Source organism: Cheilinus undulatus, linkage group 14, assembly GCF_018320785.1.
Source record: "Cheilinus undulatus linkage group 14, ASM1832078v1, whole genome shotgun sequence".
Lineage (NCBI taxonomy): Eukaryota > Metazoa > Chordata > Actinopteri > Labriformes > Labridae > Cheilinus > Cheilinus undulatus.
The window spans coordinates 13,795,682-13,814,757 of record NC_054878.1 but is presented as its reverse complement, the minus strand read 5'-3'; the positions used below and the strand labels follow the sequence as shown (position 1 = coordinate 13,814,757).

Genomic DNA, 19,076 nt, shown 5'->3' with positions numbered 1-19,076 from the left:
AGATCCGGACTCATCGTTGGCCACTTCAGAATTCTGCAGCACTTTGTCTCCAACAATTTCTTGGTGCTTTTTGAGGTATGTTTGTGGTCATTGTCCTGCTGGAACACCCATGACCTCTGACGCAGACCCAGCTTTCTGACACTAGGCCTTACATTGTGGCCCAAAATCTTTTGATAGTCTCCAGATTTCATGATTCCTTGCACACAGTCAAGGCACCCAGTGCCAGAGGCAGCAAAACAACCCCAAAACATCTTTGAACCTCCGCCATGTTTGACTGTAGGTACTGTGTTCTTTTCTTTGTAGGCCTCATTCTGTTTTCTGTAAACAGTAGAATGATGTACTTTACCAAAAAGCTCTACCTTAGTCTCATCTGTCCACAAAATGTTCTCCCAGAAGGATTTAGGCTTACTCAGGTACATTTTTGCAAACTCCAGTCTGCCTTTTTATGTCTTTTTATCAGCAGTGGGGTTCTCCTCAGTCTCCTGCCATAGCGCTTCATCTCATTCAGATGACGACGTATGGTCCGAGCTGACACTTCGGCACCTTGAGTCTGCAGGACAGCCTGAATTTGTGTGGAAGTTGACTGAGGATGTTTATCCACCATTCCAACTATCCTGTATTGCATTCTTTTGCCAATTTTTCTCTTACGTCCACATCCAGGGAGATTAGCCACAATTCCATGGGTTATAAACTTCTTGATTATATTATGCACAGTGAACAAAGGAATTTCAACATCTCTGGAGGTGGTCTTGTAACCTTGAGATTGTTCATATTTATACACAATTTTGCTTCTTAAGTCCTCAGACAATTTTCAGCTCTTCTTTCTCTTCTCCATGCTTGGTGTGACACACGCAGGCACACAACACAAAGACTGAGTCAACTTTTAGACATTCTAACTGGCTTCAGGTGTGATTTCTAGATTGCCAGCACCTGTTACTGCCACAGGTGAGTTTAAATGAGCATCACATTCTTGAAATAAAATGATTTACCCACAGTTTTAAAAGGGTGTCAATCATTTTGTCTGGCCCATTGTTTTAGTTTTGTGTAAAATTATGTCAATTTTGGCTTTTTTCTTCTGCTTTTTTTGTGTTGTTCCAATGCACACAAATGAAATAAACATGTGTATACCAAAAACATTTGTAATTGCAAACATTTCTGGGAGAAATGGTGTATTTTCTGGAAAAATTCAAGGGGTGCCAATACTTTCGTCCATGACCGCATATGCACATATGTTTTTTTTTTAATGTCTAGGGGGTTTTACCTCTAAACCAGCTCTAAATATCCAGGCTTTCTTTGACAGAGCATTAAGCTCCAGTTAGAGACGTCAGGTATCTAGAAGCTGGACATGAACTTTCTCTGATAATTCATTCTTTCTGCTCAAAGATGTGAATGCACTCACATTAAAGATGCGTTCAGTATGCCATTTGGCACCTCTTTCACAAAAGAGGAACGATCACCAGCTGTCTGCTTCTGTCAGATTAAAATAATGATGTATACATAAATGTTTTTGCAGTTTAAAATAAAAAACTGCTTCTGCACTAAAGAAGAAAGAGACTGCAAAATGTTATTGTTTTAAATTGTATCAATTAATGAGCTTATTTTGCATTCTGACAGACTGCTGGTGTTTCTCATTTATGTCTAATGTGAAAACTTCACTCAATAAAACTCTTAAAACTTTAAAAATGATACATGACTTCAGAGGAATAATCAGGAACTTTAATAAGTTCTGATTGTTTGTCATAAAAAAAAGAAATATTTATCAATTGGGCTAAATCAAAGTCAAACTAATTAATTAAACGGATTTAATAGGTTAAATAACACGGTAATTAAGGCTACAGTAAGCTGATGATACCTAAAAAATTATTTCTATTATTTGTGTTTCGTTGTAACAACAGCCATATTAAGCACACAGTAAGTACAAAACCTAAACACAACAACAACAGCTCAGCTCTGTCCCAATGTTCGAACAGGTCTCTGTTCATTGTTTTTTTTTACGCCTTTATTTAGAGAGGAGAACAGTGATTAGAGTTGATGGAGAGATGAGAGTGGGGGAGAACTGTGCAGGAAAGAAACCACAGGCCGGAATTAAACCCTAGCCACCTGCCTATGAGGAGCAAACTAACCGCTAGCCCATCTGCACCCCCATACAGTGTATTCACTAAACAGTCAACTAATATTCAGATTTCAAAGATGGATTTCCCATAAGGGCAAAACAGTGCCCTTCCAATATCTTGATGCTACTCGCAAAGCATGCAGTGCAGCATGAATCTGGAAAGCCCTTTTTAACAGCTTTCCTCGCTCAATATGCAAACTTTAAAAATAAAACCGAAACAATCAGTTTATTGTTACATCAGTACACTGTATGGAGGGCAGTTTTTAATGAACAGTCTTCAACTCAAAATAAAAAAGTTAGCCATGGAGTTTGGCACTATGAGCAGTAGGGGCTGCATAGATTAGTCGAATAGTCGACTTTACTGCTGTGTGATGAGTCGTTTTGCTAGAAGTTGACTTGTCACTCATCACAAGATTAAGCATTTACAATGTCTTTGAATAGCCCTTTTTATTGAATTACATACAGTTTCTGACACAGTAGACTACAGTTTACTGATAAATGTGCTTCATCATATTGGCATGTCAAATCAAGCAGCATCACGGTTTGCCAACTATCTGACTGGCTATGTGTTCAGATGGCTGGATCAACTTCTTCTTTTCTGGAGGTCCTAAAGGAGTGCCTCAAGATTCAGTCTTAGGACCTATTTTATTCTGTATTTATGTCAACAATCTGTGTGGTAACTTGTCAAATGCCTCGTATTATTTTGAAGCAGATGACACCATTCTTCTGTTGTTAAATTTTGCAGGCTTTTGATTTTTTAATCTGCTTTAAGTGTTTTTCTGTCTTGTCTGCAGAAACCTAACTTGGTCTTAAATGCTGATAAACCCAAGCTCGTGGTCAATACAAGTTCAAACACAAATACATTACCAGGGAACATCCCACCAATTTTAATACACAAGGCTGACCTAGTCTCAAAACTATAAATATCTTAGTGATCTGAGCAATACTTAAGTTTTTAGAGGGCATTTATAGGTGGTCCAAGGTCTAAATGGGTAAAATAAAGGCTCAATTAACATAAAATAAAACTATGGACCTCTACACAATGGCAGGTAAGGCATATAAAGTGCCACTCTAGAAATCTAGTGACAGTGCAGCAGAGTTTGTTTTTTGTAAATTCTATGTTAAATACCATATTAACCTTCTGCTGTTTGCACTTGCACCAAAAAATGTTTGTTAGCCACCTGCTGTTAGTTATTTTAAACTATTCCCTTCTCCTGTAGACTCATTCATGATTTCATCAATGACTAGTCGGAGTCGAGTCAACTTTTATCACATGAAAGTCGACTTTAAAAATTCTCAGGTCATGCAACCCCTACTGAGCAGCGGATCAAACTCGAAATATCTAGTGGGGTACATCGTGGGCAGAGGAGAGGGGTTTGATGTTACAGGGACCAGATTGGGCGATTGAACTTATAACTGATGGCAGCTACCATAAGATAACACGTTACAATTATGAAAATAATTTCTCTGGTTTTGACAACTATTGGAAATATTTGAAATATTGCAATGTCAAAACTTCACTAGAAAGTATGCATAAAAAAGTAGTAGCCATTTTTTAAATCAATAAAGACATCTCAATGCAGAAATTCTACCTACTCTAGCTTTAAAAAGGCACTTAAGAGTATCATGACCAAATATAAAACCAACAGCTTGCTAAGGTGCTGTGCATTGCCTTCTTTTTGGATGATCTGCAGAAATTAAACATGTGACTTTAAACAGGTAAAATGAAGGGTGGCTCCCTGAAGTGATGCCTACAGTTAGCCAACTGACCTGCAAAGCTTCCTTCTGTGACATTCCAAATGGGCGATTATAATTCGAGAAGATTCTATAAACATATTTCTTTTGCTAAAAATCTGGTTAATGACCATGGGGAACATTCTCAGGAAATAAATAAAAATGACGAGACTACTTTTGAATTTAAGATGTGACTCTGGGCCTAAACTGGTCCCAACCAGGTTATAAGTAGGGATACCCACTATTGCAGAAATCTTACATGCTGACATTTCCAAAATTATTTTCATTCATAAAGATAGCATTTTATACTCACCTTATCTCTTACTGCAAAGAACACCAAGTGTTTCTTGGTCAGGCTGAGTCAAGCTACACTGAGAGAGGCATGGGGAGGTAGACAGCGGTAGCTGTTTTACATTTGGGGCTTTATTCAAAATCTTCAGGGTTCATGATGGGCCTCCTTGGGTGTGTAGTACCCTAGGAATCACCTATACCTGGTGGTTCACTGGTAAATACCTTGTATACTAAACCAATATTTAAAGCCGATATATGATTTATATTGGAGATATGTACGGCCAATGCATTGACTGTACATATTGGAAAAAAATTAACATCTGCTGATATTGATATCATGCAAATAGTACTATGCATCCCTACTTATGGTTTTAGACTCATAATCTAGTTCACTTTGGTGACCTAACCCAGTGGTTTTGGAAAATGTTCTTCTTGTTTAAGAAAATATGAGCCGCCCTAAGACAGGCATGTGAAAAAGTGCTACATTGCAATCAAAAACTAACATCAGTTTTAGTTATTTTTGTTGTTTAATTCCAAACTAAACTCAATAACGAACACAAATGTTCTTACCTAAGGACACAATAAGTGTTTTATCATGATTTTAGTCTGTGTGTGCAAACCCTATTTAACAGTCCCAGAGCAGTCAGAGCCTGGTGCCCTGCCAAAATCTCTATCACCCGCCTTAGGGGGGCCTGGACCCCAGGTTGGGAACCAATGATCTAGCCAGATTAAAAGAGAGCCAGCTTCATGACAAAGAAAAATCAGACTTTCACCCCAACAGACCAGGCTTACCCTCCAGTCCCACCTCATGGTACACCCCTTAGTTGTCCACCACAGAATACCCTGAGAAACTCAAGGTATAACAATCTGTTGACTTGTAATAAACTTATTTTTTGTGATAAAACACAATACTAATCGTTGTTCTGTAGATGAATCTGCTGCTCGGTGTCTCAAAAAGACTCTGCAGTTATTGTAGACTTATTTATTTTACATCATTTCAAAAATAATTTTATGAAAGGAGTTTCACAAAGAACCCAGAGAATGGCTACAGAATGTCTTAATTTCTCTTCAGCTAGAAATCTTATAGCACTACACTTATTCTACCAGCACTTGGCACTGATGCTGTCTTCATTTTAGTTATGCATTGACAGTTAGCAAACAGCTTTCAGATGCCCTAAAGGCACTGTCTGATAGTAGTACCGCATTTAAACCAGGCACTGAAAAACAACAAAAAGAATTTGTTTTAAGTGGAGATTATAGCTGTATGGCCTAAAAAAGGATTGACTATTCGAATTTACAAAAATCAGGACCCCTCTCTGGATTATGAGTAGCATTGCCTTCCTCATATTTTCAGCTACGTCAAGTTTGGGTTAAAAAAAATAAACATTTTTAGAGACTAGAATGACCACCACAGCTGTTAACTGCTGTTCAAGACTTTATATACTTACCTTGAACTTCTCCCTCTCTGCTTTCAGCAGCCTGTCTGTCATGGCCTCCTCTCTCTCATGGGCTTGAGCTTGGCGCCTTCCAGCAGTCTGAAAGCAAAAAACACAATATTCAGGCCTCAGCATGAATCATTATAAAAGCACATGTGGAATAGTGTAATAATGAAACAGGAGAGGTGCCATTACATCACAGCATCTCCCATCCCTTCTTCTCAGAACAAGATACCAGTATGGTGGTGAATTTGCTCAGGAGCTTAGATCCCACTCATTTCAAGCAGGCTGTGGTGATGAATTACAGGCTGCTAGCAATAACATCTACCCAAGTGACTCATCATCTATTTGATTCAGATCACAGCGGGCCCATCGGTGGGGAATAAATGTGCCCTCTGCTCTCCCTCCTCTCCTGCTCTTTAGTAGTAAAAGAGATTATTTTCCTCTTCATTTCCTTATGCTTGTTTATTTACCCTTAATTTTTGGACAAATGCGTTATTTCCCATCGCCCCGGGCCCTGCTGGTGTCCCATTAGGGCACTACGGAAGAGAGGGATGCAAATGAATGGGTAGCTACTATCATTACACTGTGTGTTGAAAAAAGTCTGGCTCACAAAAAGTGAGAAGTCTGGATAAAGCTACACAGTGCCCCTCTGTGGTCTGCAAATGAACTACAGCAGGTTTAAGACATTTTAAAGGGGCTGATGTCATTACACTCAGCTCAAACAAAACCCTGACTTTAAACACAGTAGAATAATGTATGATTATTTCAAAGAACCAACAATAACATGGATAGTACAGCAACATTTGTGAGTTTATATGGAGAGCAACTGCAATAGTATGAGATAATGTTTTCTTTTTTGACTGTGAGCATGAGTGCATCTTGTCATAAATCTTCAACAGTAAAGTGCACCTCATGAGAAAGCTCTTGCAGCTTTTAAGGCTTCGGAAAGAGGCACAACAAATAAGAGATAAAATGATTGGCATAAAATACAGAAAAGTAGTAATTACTTGCTTAGCAACCATTACGACTGCATCAAAGTAACTACCCAGGTTTTTAATAGCCTCATGAAAGCAGAGCGGAGGGACAAGGTGACACAGTGGGGACTATGACAATCAAAAAGGTTGGCTCTCAGAGAAAGACGGTAGTTTTTTGAAAGTTGTGAGATAGACATCACTTGTGATTACTTTGATTAGTGCAATTATTCCAGGGCATGAATTATGTGGAAGGTAACTAATCATGCAGATAGCAGTTTGGGCTCTGTCCTGACTTCTTTTTGTAAAGGTGAGCAATAATTACGCAGCAGAAATCACTTAATGTTTTAGTCTTCATTTTAAAACAGCACTGAGCTTTCTGTGCCAGGGCTGTCAACTAGAAATGCTTGTGACTTTTTCAAAATTGAGCACTCACAGATCAGTAAACTTTGAAATGTCAACAGTCTGTCATTACTTGGGAAACCAAAAGAAATTTGTTGCTGCTGCTACTGGTCCAAGAAAGTCCTGCTGACTTGTTTTCACTTTACTGCAACAAATTTCTCTTCACCTTTACAAAAAATGTGATTCAAATGAAAGATTCTTGGTTGAGTTGATAGGTCTTCACATCCTAATACCTGTAGTAAATGGTCAGTTTTTATGCTGGCGGTGGAATGGAAGGAGTGAAAGGGAGCTGACCTACAACATCCAAATCACCAGGTGGTCACCCTCCGTCTTTGATGTTTCATTGATAAACCCCAGACATCTCCAGAGAGCTCAGCGGTTATAGCTCACATCCCAGGTACATCCCTCTTTGGCTTTAGACCTTCTTTCTCATCTTGCAGCCAAGCTGTTTTCTATCCTTACAATCCAGAGTCATTTGTTGTTTGGTTCTGCTGCACTTGACAAGAACATGATTGCTAATGGAGATGTAACACTAAATAGCTGAGTAGAGTGGTTGTAGAGTTAGCAATGACTCCCCTGCACAGCTCTCCAGAGAGCAGCCCACACAGATGTCTGCATCAGACCAGTGAGGAAGTTTTGCTTTAGCCAATCAGCATTTTATTTCTAGACAGTGTCATCTAAGCCAGTGGTATTTTTTTTTCATGCTGATTTAAGTTTGTATTTGTATTGCAAAATGTGAAGTACTTTGATGCTCCAATTTTCATCTCTATAGCTGATTTTATGTGATTCAGTGTTATCTCAAGATATTTTGATGTCCTTTCTGAGTGTGAGAGACCAAGAGAGTGGCAGCGGGGAGGTGTTGGATGGATCTATCACAGCAGATGAATGGTGGAAAAGAGTGTCACCTCCTGCAGCTCGTCAGACATGACCACCCGCTGATCGGTCCTCCTCTCTCGCTTCCCAGCGTGCTGCTCTCTCTCTAGCTCCTGCAGACGTCGCTCCACGCGAGACGTCACCTGCAGAAATGGAGACAGAAAACGCCTGGGGGGTCACGCAAACATCACTGGTGCAGGAACAGCACTAAGATATGATAAATGAGACAGCAGGAAATTAAAAGGGTGGGTGACAAAAATATCTCTTGGAACTGACTGGAAGTATTACATTTTGGATGCAAGACTTCTCGGACTAATCAGGAAGTATCACATCCACCTGTAGGAGACAGCTAATACCTTTATCGTGTCGCGTCCACAGACATGACAAGATAAAAAATATTAAACATGCCAGGCTGACGTTTGGAGCTGCATATTTATCACAGCGCTGATGGTGCAGGGAACAGTCATGTGCCTGGAAATTAAACTGAATTACTTGCTAAAGTTATACTTCAGAGAAATTAAATCTTAAAAAGATGACACCATTTGTCTGTAGCTGTTTTCTACGAAGGAAAGAAAATATTAGTTTATTGCATTCTAAATGCACTGCTATCATTTATCTTTCCCTGTGATATGACATCTTAAAATTCAGCGGGCATTCACTTTTCCTCTGAAACTCATAAAGCTTCAAGGCTCACTATAAGTACTGATGGAGAAATACTTGGCTATAACTCACCGAGGCCTGTCTCTGGGATGTTGTCAAGTGCTCTGTGAGGCTCTCCATCGCCCGCCTCGTGTCAATATCAGACCTATAAAAATAAAGAGAATGCAGTAGATTGAAAACATTTATACAGCTGAGTCCTCCATCTTTTATTCAAGGACATCATTGATCAAAATGTGAATACATAATATGAAGCCAATAAGAATCTTAATACAACTACAAATGTTGAAATATGGTGAAGGGTTAATTCAGTGTGGTCAGCACCACCAGAGAGGAGAGATTTTTTAATAACCTGAAAATATCAAATACTAATTTATGTAGAGAGAAAGGGCTCCTGCCTTTTGACTCCAATTTCCGTTGCTGTCTCTTACAGCTTCAAATACCACCTTTATCTTCCTCTCATCAAGGAGATTAAAGAGATCATAAAAGGTGCATTCTTTAAAAGCTAAGGAAAAATACATCCATACAACAGATATGAAAAAATAGATCAATATGCTGCAAGTCAGAACCAAGGTCAATGTAAAATGTGTGAATGTAAATGCTAAACCAAGAAAAATTAATACGAATAAATGTAAAAAAAAGAAAAAAAAAAAGAACGGGAAAGCATAGATAATAAACTGCATAGGGACTAAAGCTAAAGACACTGGGACAAATGAGCAGTGCCCTTCTCTGTCTGCAAAGTATGCTGCAATATCAAAGAAAATACACTACATTTTTCAAATTAATGCCGTGAGTTTATCTAGGCGAACACAGGGAAAGAAAACAATTAAATGATACAGCCATAATCTTGCTATTTTATGCCTACACCTATGTTCATCTTGGGCCTGCATAATATGACAAAAATATGATTTGCAAGAAGGATATATAGTGAGATAAATAAACTAAAAGTTAACATTCTCTGTAAGCTTTCTTTATAGCTTCTTGCAACAGGTTGCTCCTGAATCAAAAGTTAAAATCAACAAAAAAAGCATTTTTCCCCCACAAGTCTATCACCATAAATCTTGAGCTTCAGCTTCATATGACTCTATCAAACTGGTGTGAGAGAATGTTTGTGATACACAAGCCTCTGTTCAGCAGTTAACATGTATGTATGCTGCATGAAAAAGCATTGCCTGTCTTTATGAAATAATTTTACTGTATTTGCTAGGATAAAAGGCAAAGGCAAAGGATCATATAAAACTGCAATTTATTGGGCAACCATAATAGATGCCTTACACCACCGGTTCCCAACCTGGAGTCTGGGACCCCACGGGGGGGGGGGGCACCAAAGATCTTAAGGGGGGTGCGAGGCTTTGTCTGCTCTGATACTGCCAAAATTAGATTTGCAAATATTGACTAAAACTATGATAAAGCAGTTATTAAGTAGTTTATACAAAGGTTTTTTGATAAGAAAAGCATGCACAGGCCTGTTTTAGGGTTTTTTTTAATCAGTGAAATAATTAAAACTATGTTGAATTTTGGTGGCAGTGTATTACTTTTTCTTCTCTTTTGGGTCCTGGGGGGGGGGGCTTTGCTTTTCTTAAGTACATGTAGGGGGTGGTCAAAGAAAAACGGTTGGAAAACACTGCCTTACACTTTGGATTACAAAATCAGAGAGGCCCTACCCCCTAAAGCCTGATGCAGACAGTCAAAGCAGTCTCAGAAATACTAAAGAAAAAATATACTAGGGCAAAATCACCCTAGGCAGTTTTTTAACCATGCCCAAGCACGCTTGAGGTTCCTCTCAATGACCATTTCAAACAATGGTAGAGATTTAGAGACGTATCTGATCAAAAGAAGTCACAAAGTGAGTAAAGTTAGTCATGTTTTGTGAATTTCTCCATGCTGCCATCTCTGTTAAACCGTGCTTCTAGTAAACTGCATATCATATTATGATGTGATGCTTAATCCCTGCTCAAGCCCTGTAAGGCTTTGAGGAAAGTGAACGCAGGCTAGCAGGTGACAGGGTAACTGGCCCTAGTGTGAGTGTGCTCTTAGAGAAGGAAAGACAAATAACAAAAACAAGTGAATAATTTTATAAGAGATGAATGGCTTTCATCACTGATTCATCTAATTACTAAGCTGAATGAATGGCCAAAAGCCTTTTCTGATTACTTCTGAATTCAGACTTCTAGTGAGTTCAACAAAAATGTTTGGGAAACAAATACTTTGTAAAACAGATATGTCACAATACCAGAATTTCAAGTATTTATGATAATTGTAGTGAATAAATAACATTCAAATTACTAAAACTGAAGCCCTATGCCCCCAATATTTATTTTATTTTCAAATGACCAAAGAAAATCTCAAGCACACTCCTACACACTGTTAAAATGCAAAAATACATTGTCACCACACTTTGTACAACTAAAGCCTGGTAAACACTGTGATTTTGGGCTATTGGCTATTAGTGGGAGTTGTAGTTTTACAGTCTACACACATCAAGCTTGATGTCTTATGAGATTCATGTTGCACAGTGTAGAATGCCAGAAACTAACAGGTGCATCTCACTGAATTAGAAAATCATCAAGAAGTTGACTTATTTAAGTTCAACTCAAAAAGTAAAATTCGTATTATATAGATTCTAGGGGTGTAACGGTATTTGTATTCGTCTCACACCGTCACGGTACGGACGCCACGGTTTTGCATACTTAACAAGCTAACTTGCAATTGTGTGATGATACGTTCAAGTTAGCTGGGAAATTTTAGTGTTTAAAGAATGGGTATAAATATGTCAATGTATCAATGGAAATAACCTAGTTATTCAAAAATTTATTTATTTATTAATATTTTTAATCATTGAAAAACTTTTGGAGGGAGGTCGCAGCATTATTTATAATTTAGATGTAATTTATTCAGCCTATTTATTTTAATAGAATTTAACTAAAAAAATTAAAATTTAATTTTATTTATCCACCTCAATCACCGTACCGAAAACATACCGAACCAAAGTTGTTCTGTATCGTTACACCCCTAATAGATTCAGTACACACAGACTGAGAAAGTTAAAGTGTTTATTTCTTCTCCTTTTGATGATTATGGTTTACAGCTAATGAAAACCCAAAATTCAGTATCTCAGAAAATTAGAATATTACTTAAAAACAATGAAAAAATGGTTTTTAACACAGAAATGTTGGCCTACTGGAAAGTATGAAAATGTACAGCACTCAGTACTTGGTTGGGGCTCCTTTAGCATGAATCACTACAGCAATGCAGCATGGCATGGAGGCGATCAGTCTGTGGCACTACTGAGGTGTTATGAAGTCCAGGTTGCTCTGACAGTGGCCTTCAGCTCTTTTGCATTGTTGGGTCTGGTGTCTCACATCGCCCTCCTCACAATACCCCAGAGATTCTCCAGAGGGTTTAGGTCAGGCAAGTTTGCTGCCCATTCAAGCACAAGGATATCATTGTCCTTAAACCAGGTATCGGTACTGCTGGCACTGTGGGCAGGTGCTAAGTTCTGTTGGAAAATTAAATCATTCGTGCTAACCTTGGACCTGATAAAACAAAGTGGTCCAACACCAGCAGCTGACATGGCTCCCCAAACCATCACTGACTGTGCAGACTTTACACTGGACCTCAAGCATCTTGGATTCTGTGCCTCTGCTCTCTTCCTCCAGACTCTGGGACCTTGATTTCCAAATGAAATGCAAAATTAACTTTCATCTGAGAAGAAGACTTTGTACCACTGAGCAACAGTCCAGTGCTTTGTGTCTCTAGCCCAGGTTAGACGCCTCTGACATCATCTCTGGTTCAAGAGTGGCTGGACACAAGGAATACAAAAGTTGCAGCACATGTCCTGGATACGTCCATGCATGGTGGCTCTTGAAGCACTGACTCCAGACTCCAGCTGCAGTCCAATCCTTGTGAAGCTCCCCCAAATCCTTGAATGGGCTTTTTTCACAATCCTCTCAAGACTGTGGTTATCCCTGTTGCTTGTGCACCTTTTAGTTTTTTCCTTCCATTCAACTTTCCATTAATGTGCTTTGGTACAGCACTGTGTGAACAGCCAGCTTCTTTAGCAATGACCCTTTGCGTCTTACCTTCTTTGTGCAGGCTGTCAATGATCTTCTTCTGGACATCTGTCAAGTCTGCAGTCTTCCACATGATTGTGTAGGCAACTGATCCAGACTGAGAGACCTTTTAAAGACTCAGAAACCTTTGCAAGTGGTTTAAGTTAATTAGCTGATAAAAGTGTGATACCATCAGACTCCTATATTGAACTTTTTCACAATATTCTAATTTTCTGAGATACTGAATGTTGGTTTTCATTAGCTGTAAGCCATAATCATCAACATTAAAAAAATAAACACTTGAACTATATGAGTCTGTATGTAATGAATCTATAAACTTTGAGTTTAATTTTTTTAACTGAATTACTGAAAAAAATCAACTTTTTGTAATTTATGAGATGCACCTGTATGAGATTGCTAAAAATGCACAGTCTTTCAAGCAGTTTTGAGTTGAAGATGTAATTCAAGACCTACAGTTTTCTCTCTTACATTTTGTTTCTTTCAAAAGCTAAAGAACAAAGACTGTGTAAGTTTAAATGTATTGCATCAAAAGTATAGTAAATTATGAAAACTTCAGTTACAACTTATTGCCAGATGTTCCTATCTGGTAGTGTTTGCCAGAAATTCTGCATAAACAATGATGCTGTGACTGACTAACTGGTAACTAAACACCTTTTTATAGATTTAGTTAACTAAAAACACTTTATCAACAGAATATGGAATAACTGAGTACACTTTAATGGTGTATTCAGTAGGGTACTAGCAGCGACTGTTTGCAGTTTTAATTTTCAGACTTTGCCACCCCCCCTTAAGATACCTATTTCTCCGGAGGATTTCTCTATCCAGGTCCTCAGACAGTCTCTGCTGGTCACAGCGCAGATCCCTCAAGGATTGGTGCATTGTGTGAATCTATATGTGACAGCCAATGACAGATACAGAATACTAAATAGCAGAGCAAAAAGAAGGCTATCTTCTTCTTGAGAGGCACAAATTATTGAAACTACAGTAGAAACTATAAGTCAGTGCTCCTGAACCACTATATATCAATTAGTAAATACAAATACCTGATGCTGAATAAATCTAATTGACAGTGTTTAAGATAAGTGATAACAAAGTTCCTATGATCTGTATGTTGCTGACTCAATATGCCCTCTTGTGGAAGCTTTATGAAACTACTTTACATAAACAAGTGGAACTGATTTATCTACTTTTCTTACATCCTCTCCTGTCAGGCTGGCCTCCTTAAAGCGCACACCAGCAGACTGTGACCTCCTTCTTCTTGGAGTGCTTGTATAGTCCTTCAGTGGAGACGTAGGATAGAAACGCTGGCCATCTGAAACAACAGATGTAGGAATTTTTTAAGTTTTAAAACAAAATAAGAGCCAGAGTTTCTGATCATTTTTCTTTATAACAATTCTAAAATACGCCTACATTTCAGCAGTCTTTGTTCTTCATTTCTTAGCAAACTGTTGTATATTCAACCTGTTATGAGATGACAACGGACAGTTCACTGAAAATTGAATTTATGTTCCTACTAACCCGATCCAGAGCAGGCCTCCAGGTCACTGGTGTGCAGGGTAGAGGCAGAGGATGAAGCGCTTTGAGCCCCATTGGATCTGCCAATCCTCTGAGTCTGAAGCTGACTGATCGACTCCTCCAGGTTGTCCCTGAGCTGATACAGCAGAAGACAATTGACAAGCAAAAAATACATCACAGGAGAAACAGATATTCTTGAGAAAAGTCACATATTCTAAAGATCTGAAGAAAGAAAAATAGATTGACAACTTAATGCTATCACTAAGCAAAGAGAAACATTGATCATTGTTTTTTTAATGTTCCGATTATAAACTGAAGATGTAGATTTATGAAATTGATGTTTAAAGCCTGATATTTAAACTCTTTCAATACAGAGAAAAATTTACTTCTACTTAAAACTTAGCCATAAGTTCCAAAAAGTGTCAAAATAAGCATATTCGTGCTACAACAGCATGCACAGAAAAGAAATCTGCTATGCGAACATAGCCATATCTGTTTTGAAAAGACTCATGTCACAATGTCAGTGCCTTTATTATGCGGAAAAACTACAGTTCATTTATAGTAAGAACAGATGCCTAACCAGTGCTATGGCTTCAGTTTGATCAACTGAATGGTCCCTGTACTGGCCCAGCATCCGATCAACTTTGGTCAAGTTCCTACTGGTGTCCTGTCAAAGAAAAGCAGCATCTGTAAGCTGACAACGATGGGGCTTGTGATGTGTTACAGCATTCAAGTGCATCGGAGAAAATCAGAATATCATGGAAAATTATTTTCTGCAAAGCAAACTGGGTTTCCATAACACCTTAGCAGCGCCACAGACTAACGGTCTACATGCAATACCACACTGATACAGAGATTATTGCAAATGTATAAATTATCATAGTCTTCAGAAGGTCCCTATAAAATAAATATTAGTACATAAATACATAAGGTCACAATGTCTGTATTACAAATCATTTTAGCTGTCTTATGATAGATTCTAATATTTTGAAATACATTTTCAACGACATTCTAAATTTTTAGATGAACTGTACATGTATAATGGCAGTTACAGCTGTTGCAAGATGTAAGCATGAGGACGACTGTACTGTACAGGTGCATGAAATCTTAGCGGATGTCGGCGTCTCTGTCTATGTGGTGTATATTGGTACCTGTAAAGTGTTTGCCAACGTGCTTATCTTCTCGCTGATGCCTGCAGCTCGACCATCGCCCACACTCCCACTGGCTCTGCCCCTGTCCCGGCCAGGTCTGTGGGCTTCACGCCCCCGGGGTCTACGCCCCGGTGTCCGATCATACGAATCGGACTCGCTTGATGTATCCATAGTTTTAAACGGAGCAGCTTTTAGCGATTACAAACCTGACGAATAGTGACCAGCACTAGCGTCGTCTGCACAAAACGCGAACTGTTCACAGAAACGTTAATCAGATTAACGATCAAACAGGGCTGCGTTTCAACAGTTTTGTCGATTGATATTTTAGTCATAGTTAACAGAGATATGAAATGTTTCTATGTTACCATCACAACCAGCGGAGACAGACAACTATCTGAACATTACAACAAAACCATTCAAAGTGTCCTCTTCCCAATCAATCACAGAGCTGGGCATTGTTGTGGGTGATGGTCCCCCGGCTAGCAACAAGTGGAAACTACTGTGAACGCTAGCTAGCTACCCAAACGTTAGCCAACTATTTTAGCCTTGTGACAACACCGTAAAAAACTGTACAAGATGCAAAATTCCAGCGGAAAATATAAGAAAAATGACAAATATATGAAAACGCTGAGCGACAGCCGCTGCTTTATAGCATAACGAGTAACAGAAGCAGCCCTCAGCTCTACCGTGCTATGGCAACTTAAACTAGCCGCGTCTGAGCAGGAAAACAACGGATCACAGCGGCCCCAAAGGATGATGGGAAGTGTATGCTACCAGCAAGGGGAAGTGTTGGAATGTGTTATTTGTGAACTACATTGTCCAAAGTGATGTGATTGCGCCAGTTGTGCCGCTCTTTAGAAAGAAAAGTGAAAAGAGTGAGAAACAAAGTTAAGAAAAGAAAATCAGAAGTCAAAAACAACCAAACAATATACATAATATAATTTTAAAAATAAATAAATAAATAATGATAATAATAATAATATCGACAATGAAGTAGTCATTTTAATACAATTATTAAAATGGATAGTTTGTACTCACCATCTGTTTTCAGTCTTTATTATGGTTGCCCCAAAGGCCTAAAAATTTCAAACACAATAAACAATTAATTTATAATGTAAATGTACATTTTTTTTGTTGTTGTTTTTACACTTTAAAACTTTTTTTGCATTTCACAAAAAATGTTCACGCTTTTTGAACTATTTTTTTCCTTCTTGTTATTTTTCATGTTTTGTGAAATATTTTTGTCTTGATATACTTCTGTATAATGTGAAATAGTTTTAAACTTCATTAAATATTGTTCAATCATTACAGTGGCCTTAAGTTTCAACTATGTAAAAGTTTCATTTACACAGAAAGAAAGAAAGAAAGAAAGAAAGAAAGAAAGAAAGAAATCAGTTGTCATGTTAATTAATTTGTGGTTCAATGATTCTTTTTACAGTTCTTGATATATATATAGATAGATAGATAGATAGATAGATAGATAGATTACATTTTTGTAATTTTTTTTTAAATTTCCTAAAGTATATTGTTTCATTTTTAATGTATATTTCTTATGCTTGTTATTTTTCTACATTTTTATTTTAAGTTTCTTTTCAATGATTTATATTCATTTACATAATTTTGATATAATTTGTCAAACTTTTATTGAATTTTATAAAATCTTTTTTCATACTTCTTGAACCACTTTTGCGTTTCCTTTTTTATGTTTTGTGAAATATTTTTGCTTGTCATGATTTATTTTATAAAATGTGGAATGCTTTTGAGTTTCCTTAAATGTTTCTCTTTTTTTTATTTTAATTGATTAAAAATTGTCTTGTTGCCTCAAATATTGTTTCAGTTTTTATTTTACAAAATGTTTGTTATATATTTTTAGTTTAATGGTGTTTTTTATGTTTAGTGAATTGGCTGTTGTATCAACTCCACTCATGTTGAGTTTGTTAAATGTGCATTGGCGTTAAGGCCTCCGTAGTTTATTAGCTAGCTACACTCAAACACTACACTTAACTCCACTACAAGCGTAGAGCAGGTTACAGAAGGGTAAAAACTATTCTCAAGTCAAACACAAGAGTGCCTCAGAAGTCCACCCTCCTCTTTAGCTGAAGACCACCTCCAAAGCCACCACAGAGGTGCAGCTGTCCGTCTTTTACAGCATCCACACCTCCAGAACCTCTCAGAAACTCATCTGAGGCCCTGCAGAGAAAACTTATCACAACAGTCTGGAGCAGCTCCACTGCATCTACCTGCGGACTACAAACCTGAAGCAATGATCTTACAGCAGCCATCCTGACTTGAACTGGATGAAAACTTTGCTGTTTTGAACCATCAGAAGTTCAGACTGAGGATATTTCTCTGGCAGCGAGCAGCTCTCCAGCATGCAGGTGGTAGCATGCTCGTTGTTGACGCTCCTCACGCTCTCTGTCAGCGCCGTGTCGGAGGCTAACTTCTGCCCTAAAGGCTGCAACTGCTCTGAGTGGGGGACTTTCACAGTCTCCTGCGTTGACATTGATATTCTCCCCAGGTTTCCCGCGAGCACGGAGACGCTGTAAGTAGGCGTACAGAACGCATCTGTAAAAGCGATTCTACTGGGTGTTTTTCATGCATTTTGAATGTAAAATGGCTCGTAACCCCGAGGAAAAATCATTATAATATCATGAATATTCCTTCAAAGTGCTCCCTGGGGGCTGAGGCTGTCTGTGATGTTAAGTAGTTATTCCGTTTCAAGGTATTATTTTTCCTCTATTATAGTATTACTAACAAGCTGTGTCCCAGATGTCAGTGGGACTTGTTTTCCTGATAAAGAGTGAGGGTACAGGCAATCTGAAACAGTGAAGAAAAAATAAACTTATGAATAATCATTAATGGGAGCATGTTTAATGATAAAATACATTCTGCACCATGTATTTGGTCAATTGAATAATGCATCCATCATTATAAAAACCTGTGCAACTAAACAAGTCAAAAGGTCAACATTAATTCTCAAAGGTAAATCTCCTTTATCATTTATATTTTCTCTAAAAGCACAATTTATACAACATTGCATAAGAGCAAGTTATTGAATCCAGAGCTTGTGATTATAGATGTAGTGTACTTGATATTAGGGCGATGGAGAGACAGCTACAGGGATTTATACAGAAAAGAAAAGGAGGAAATTAGACCACAAGACTCCAGTTTGAAAGGTTTTGATTCCAGATCAGGTATATTGGCAAGTACGTTTACAGAGATAAGGATTTTGGCTTGGTGTTTTGGTAGAACAATAGTATTAAACAGCTCTACTTTTCAAGGACTGGAATTTTCAAAAATGAAACCAAATAGAATAAATCACTGTAGTACAAATGATGCAATAGGAGCTGTGCAGTTGTGCAGGTGTGCATTACACAAGACAAAAGACACTGGTTTGTAGGAATGCTTGATATCAAATGTTCGCTGATAACCAGAGGTGGAGGTAGAACTCCAAAACATCAGGGGTGACCTAAAGCACAAAAGGGTCCAGGGGTTAAAAAATGTAAATGTATCCCAAAAAGGCAGCTAAATGTAACATTTTCGAGCCATTGTAAATACAAATACGTTTTTGATGCAAAGAAATTTGTACATAATTTAGGGAGAAAGTGATAGCTCTGCTGGCATAAAACATTCGGTTATGCCAATTTAAAAAAAAAAAAAAAGATCCAAATGTATTCAAACTTTTCTTATCAGTCTGAAACCATTCTATAAGATGTTTAATATTAATGATTTTCATACTGCCTTTCAAAAATGGGTAAAAATTCAGGATGCACGATATTGGATTTTTGCCAATATCCGATATGCCGATATTTACAGATTCATTTTAGCCGATACGGATATTTAAATATGCTCTTCTG

General features: G+C 37.9%; 2 protein-coding genes across 4 annotated transcripts in view; one reads left to right on the top strand and one right to left on the bottom strand.

The window, feature by feature from the left end:
* LOC121521870 (centrosomal protein of 128 kDa) overlaps nucleotides 1–15,933 on the bottom strand; it is a 95,157-nt gene extending 79,224 nt beyond the window's left edge. For all 3 annotated transcript variants that reach the window (XR_005992896.1, XM_041806047.1, XM_041806048.1), the window contains exons 1-8: nucleotides 15,220–15,933; nucleotides 14,649–14,735; nucleotides 14,072–14,204; nucleotides 13,750–13,865; nucleotides 13,350–13,441; nucleotides 8,556–8,628; nucleotides 7,856–7,966; nucleotides 5,587–5,673 (exon numbers count right to left, since the gene is read on the bottom strand). Coding sequence is in view for 2 of the 3 variants with exons in the window: in XM_041806047.1 (XP_041661981.1) it covers nucleotides 5,587–5,673; nucleotides 7,856–7,966; nucleotides 8,556–8,628; nucleotides 13,350–13,441; nucleotides 13,750–13,865; nucleotides 14,072–14,204; nucleotides 14,649–14,735; nucleotides 15,220–15,390 (870 nt within the window). In the remaining variant the exon portion in view is untranslated. The remainder of the gene's footprint in view (nucleotides 1–5,586; nucleotides 5,674–7,855; nucleotides 7,967–8,555; nucleotides 8,629–13,349; nucleotides 13,442–13,749; nucleotides 13,866–14,071; nucleotides 14,205–14,648; nucleotides 14,736–15,219) is intronic.
* A 1,658-nt stretch (nucleotides 15,934–17,591) lies between these two features.
* Nucleotides 17,592–19,076, top strand: part of tshr (thyroid stimulating hormone receptor) — a 48,244-nt gene continuing 46,759 nt past the window's right edge. The window contains exon 1 of the mRNA XM_041806208.1: nucleotides 17,592–17,761. Within this exon, the coding sequence (XP_041662142.1) occupies nucleotides 17,592–17,761 (170 nt within the window). The remainder of the gene's footprint in view (nucleotides 17,762–19,076) is intronic.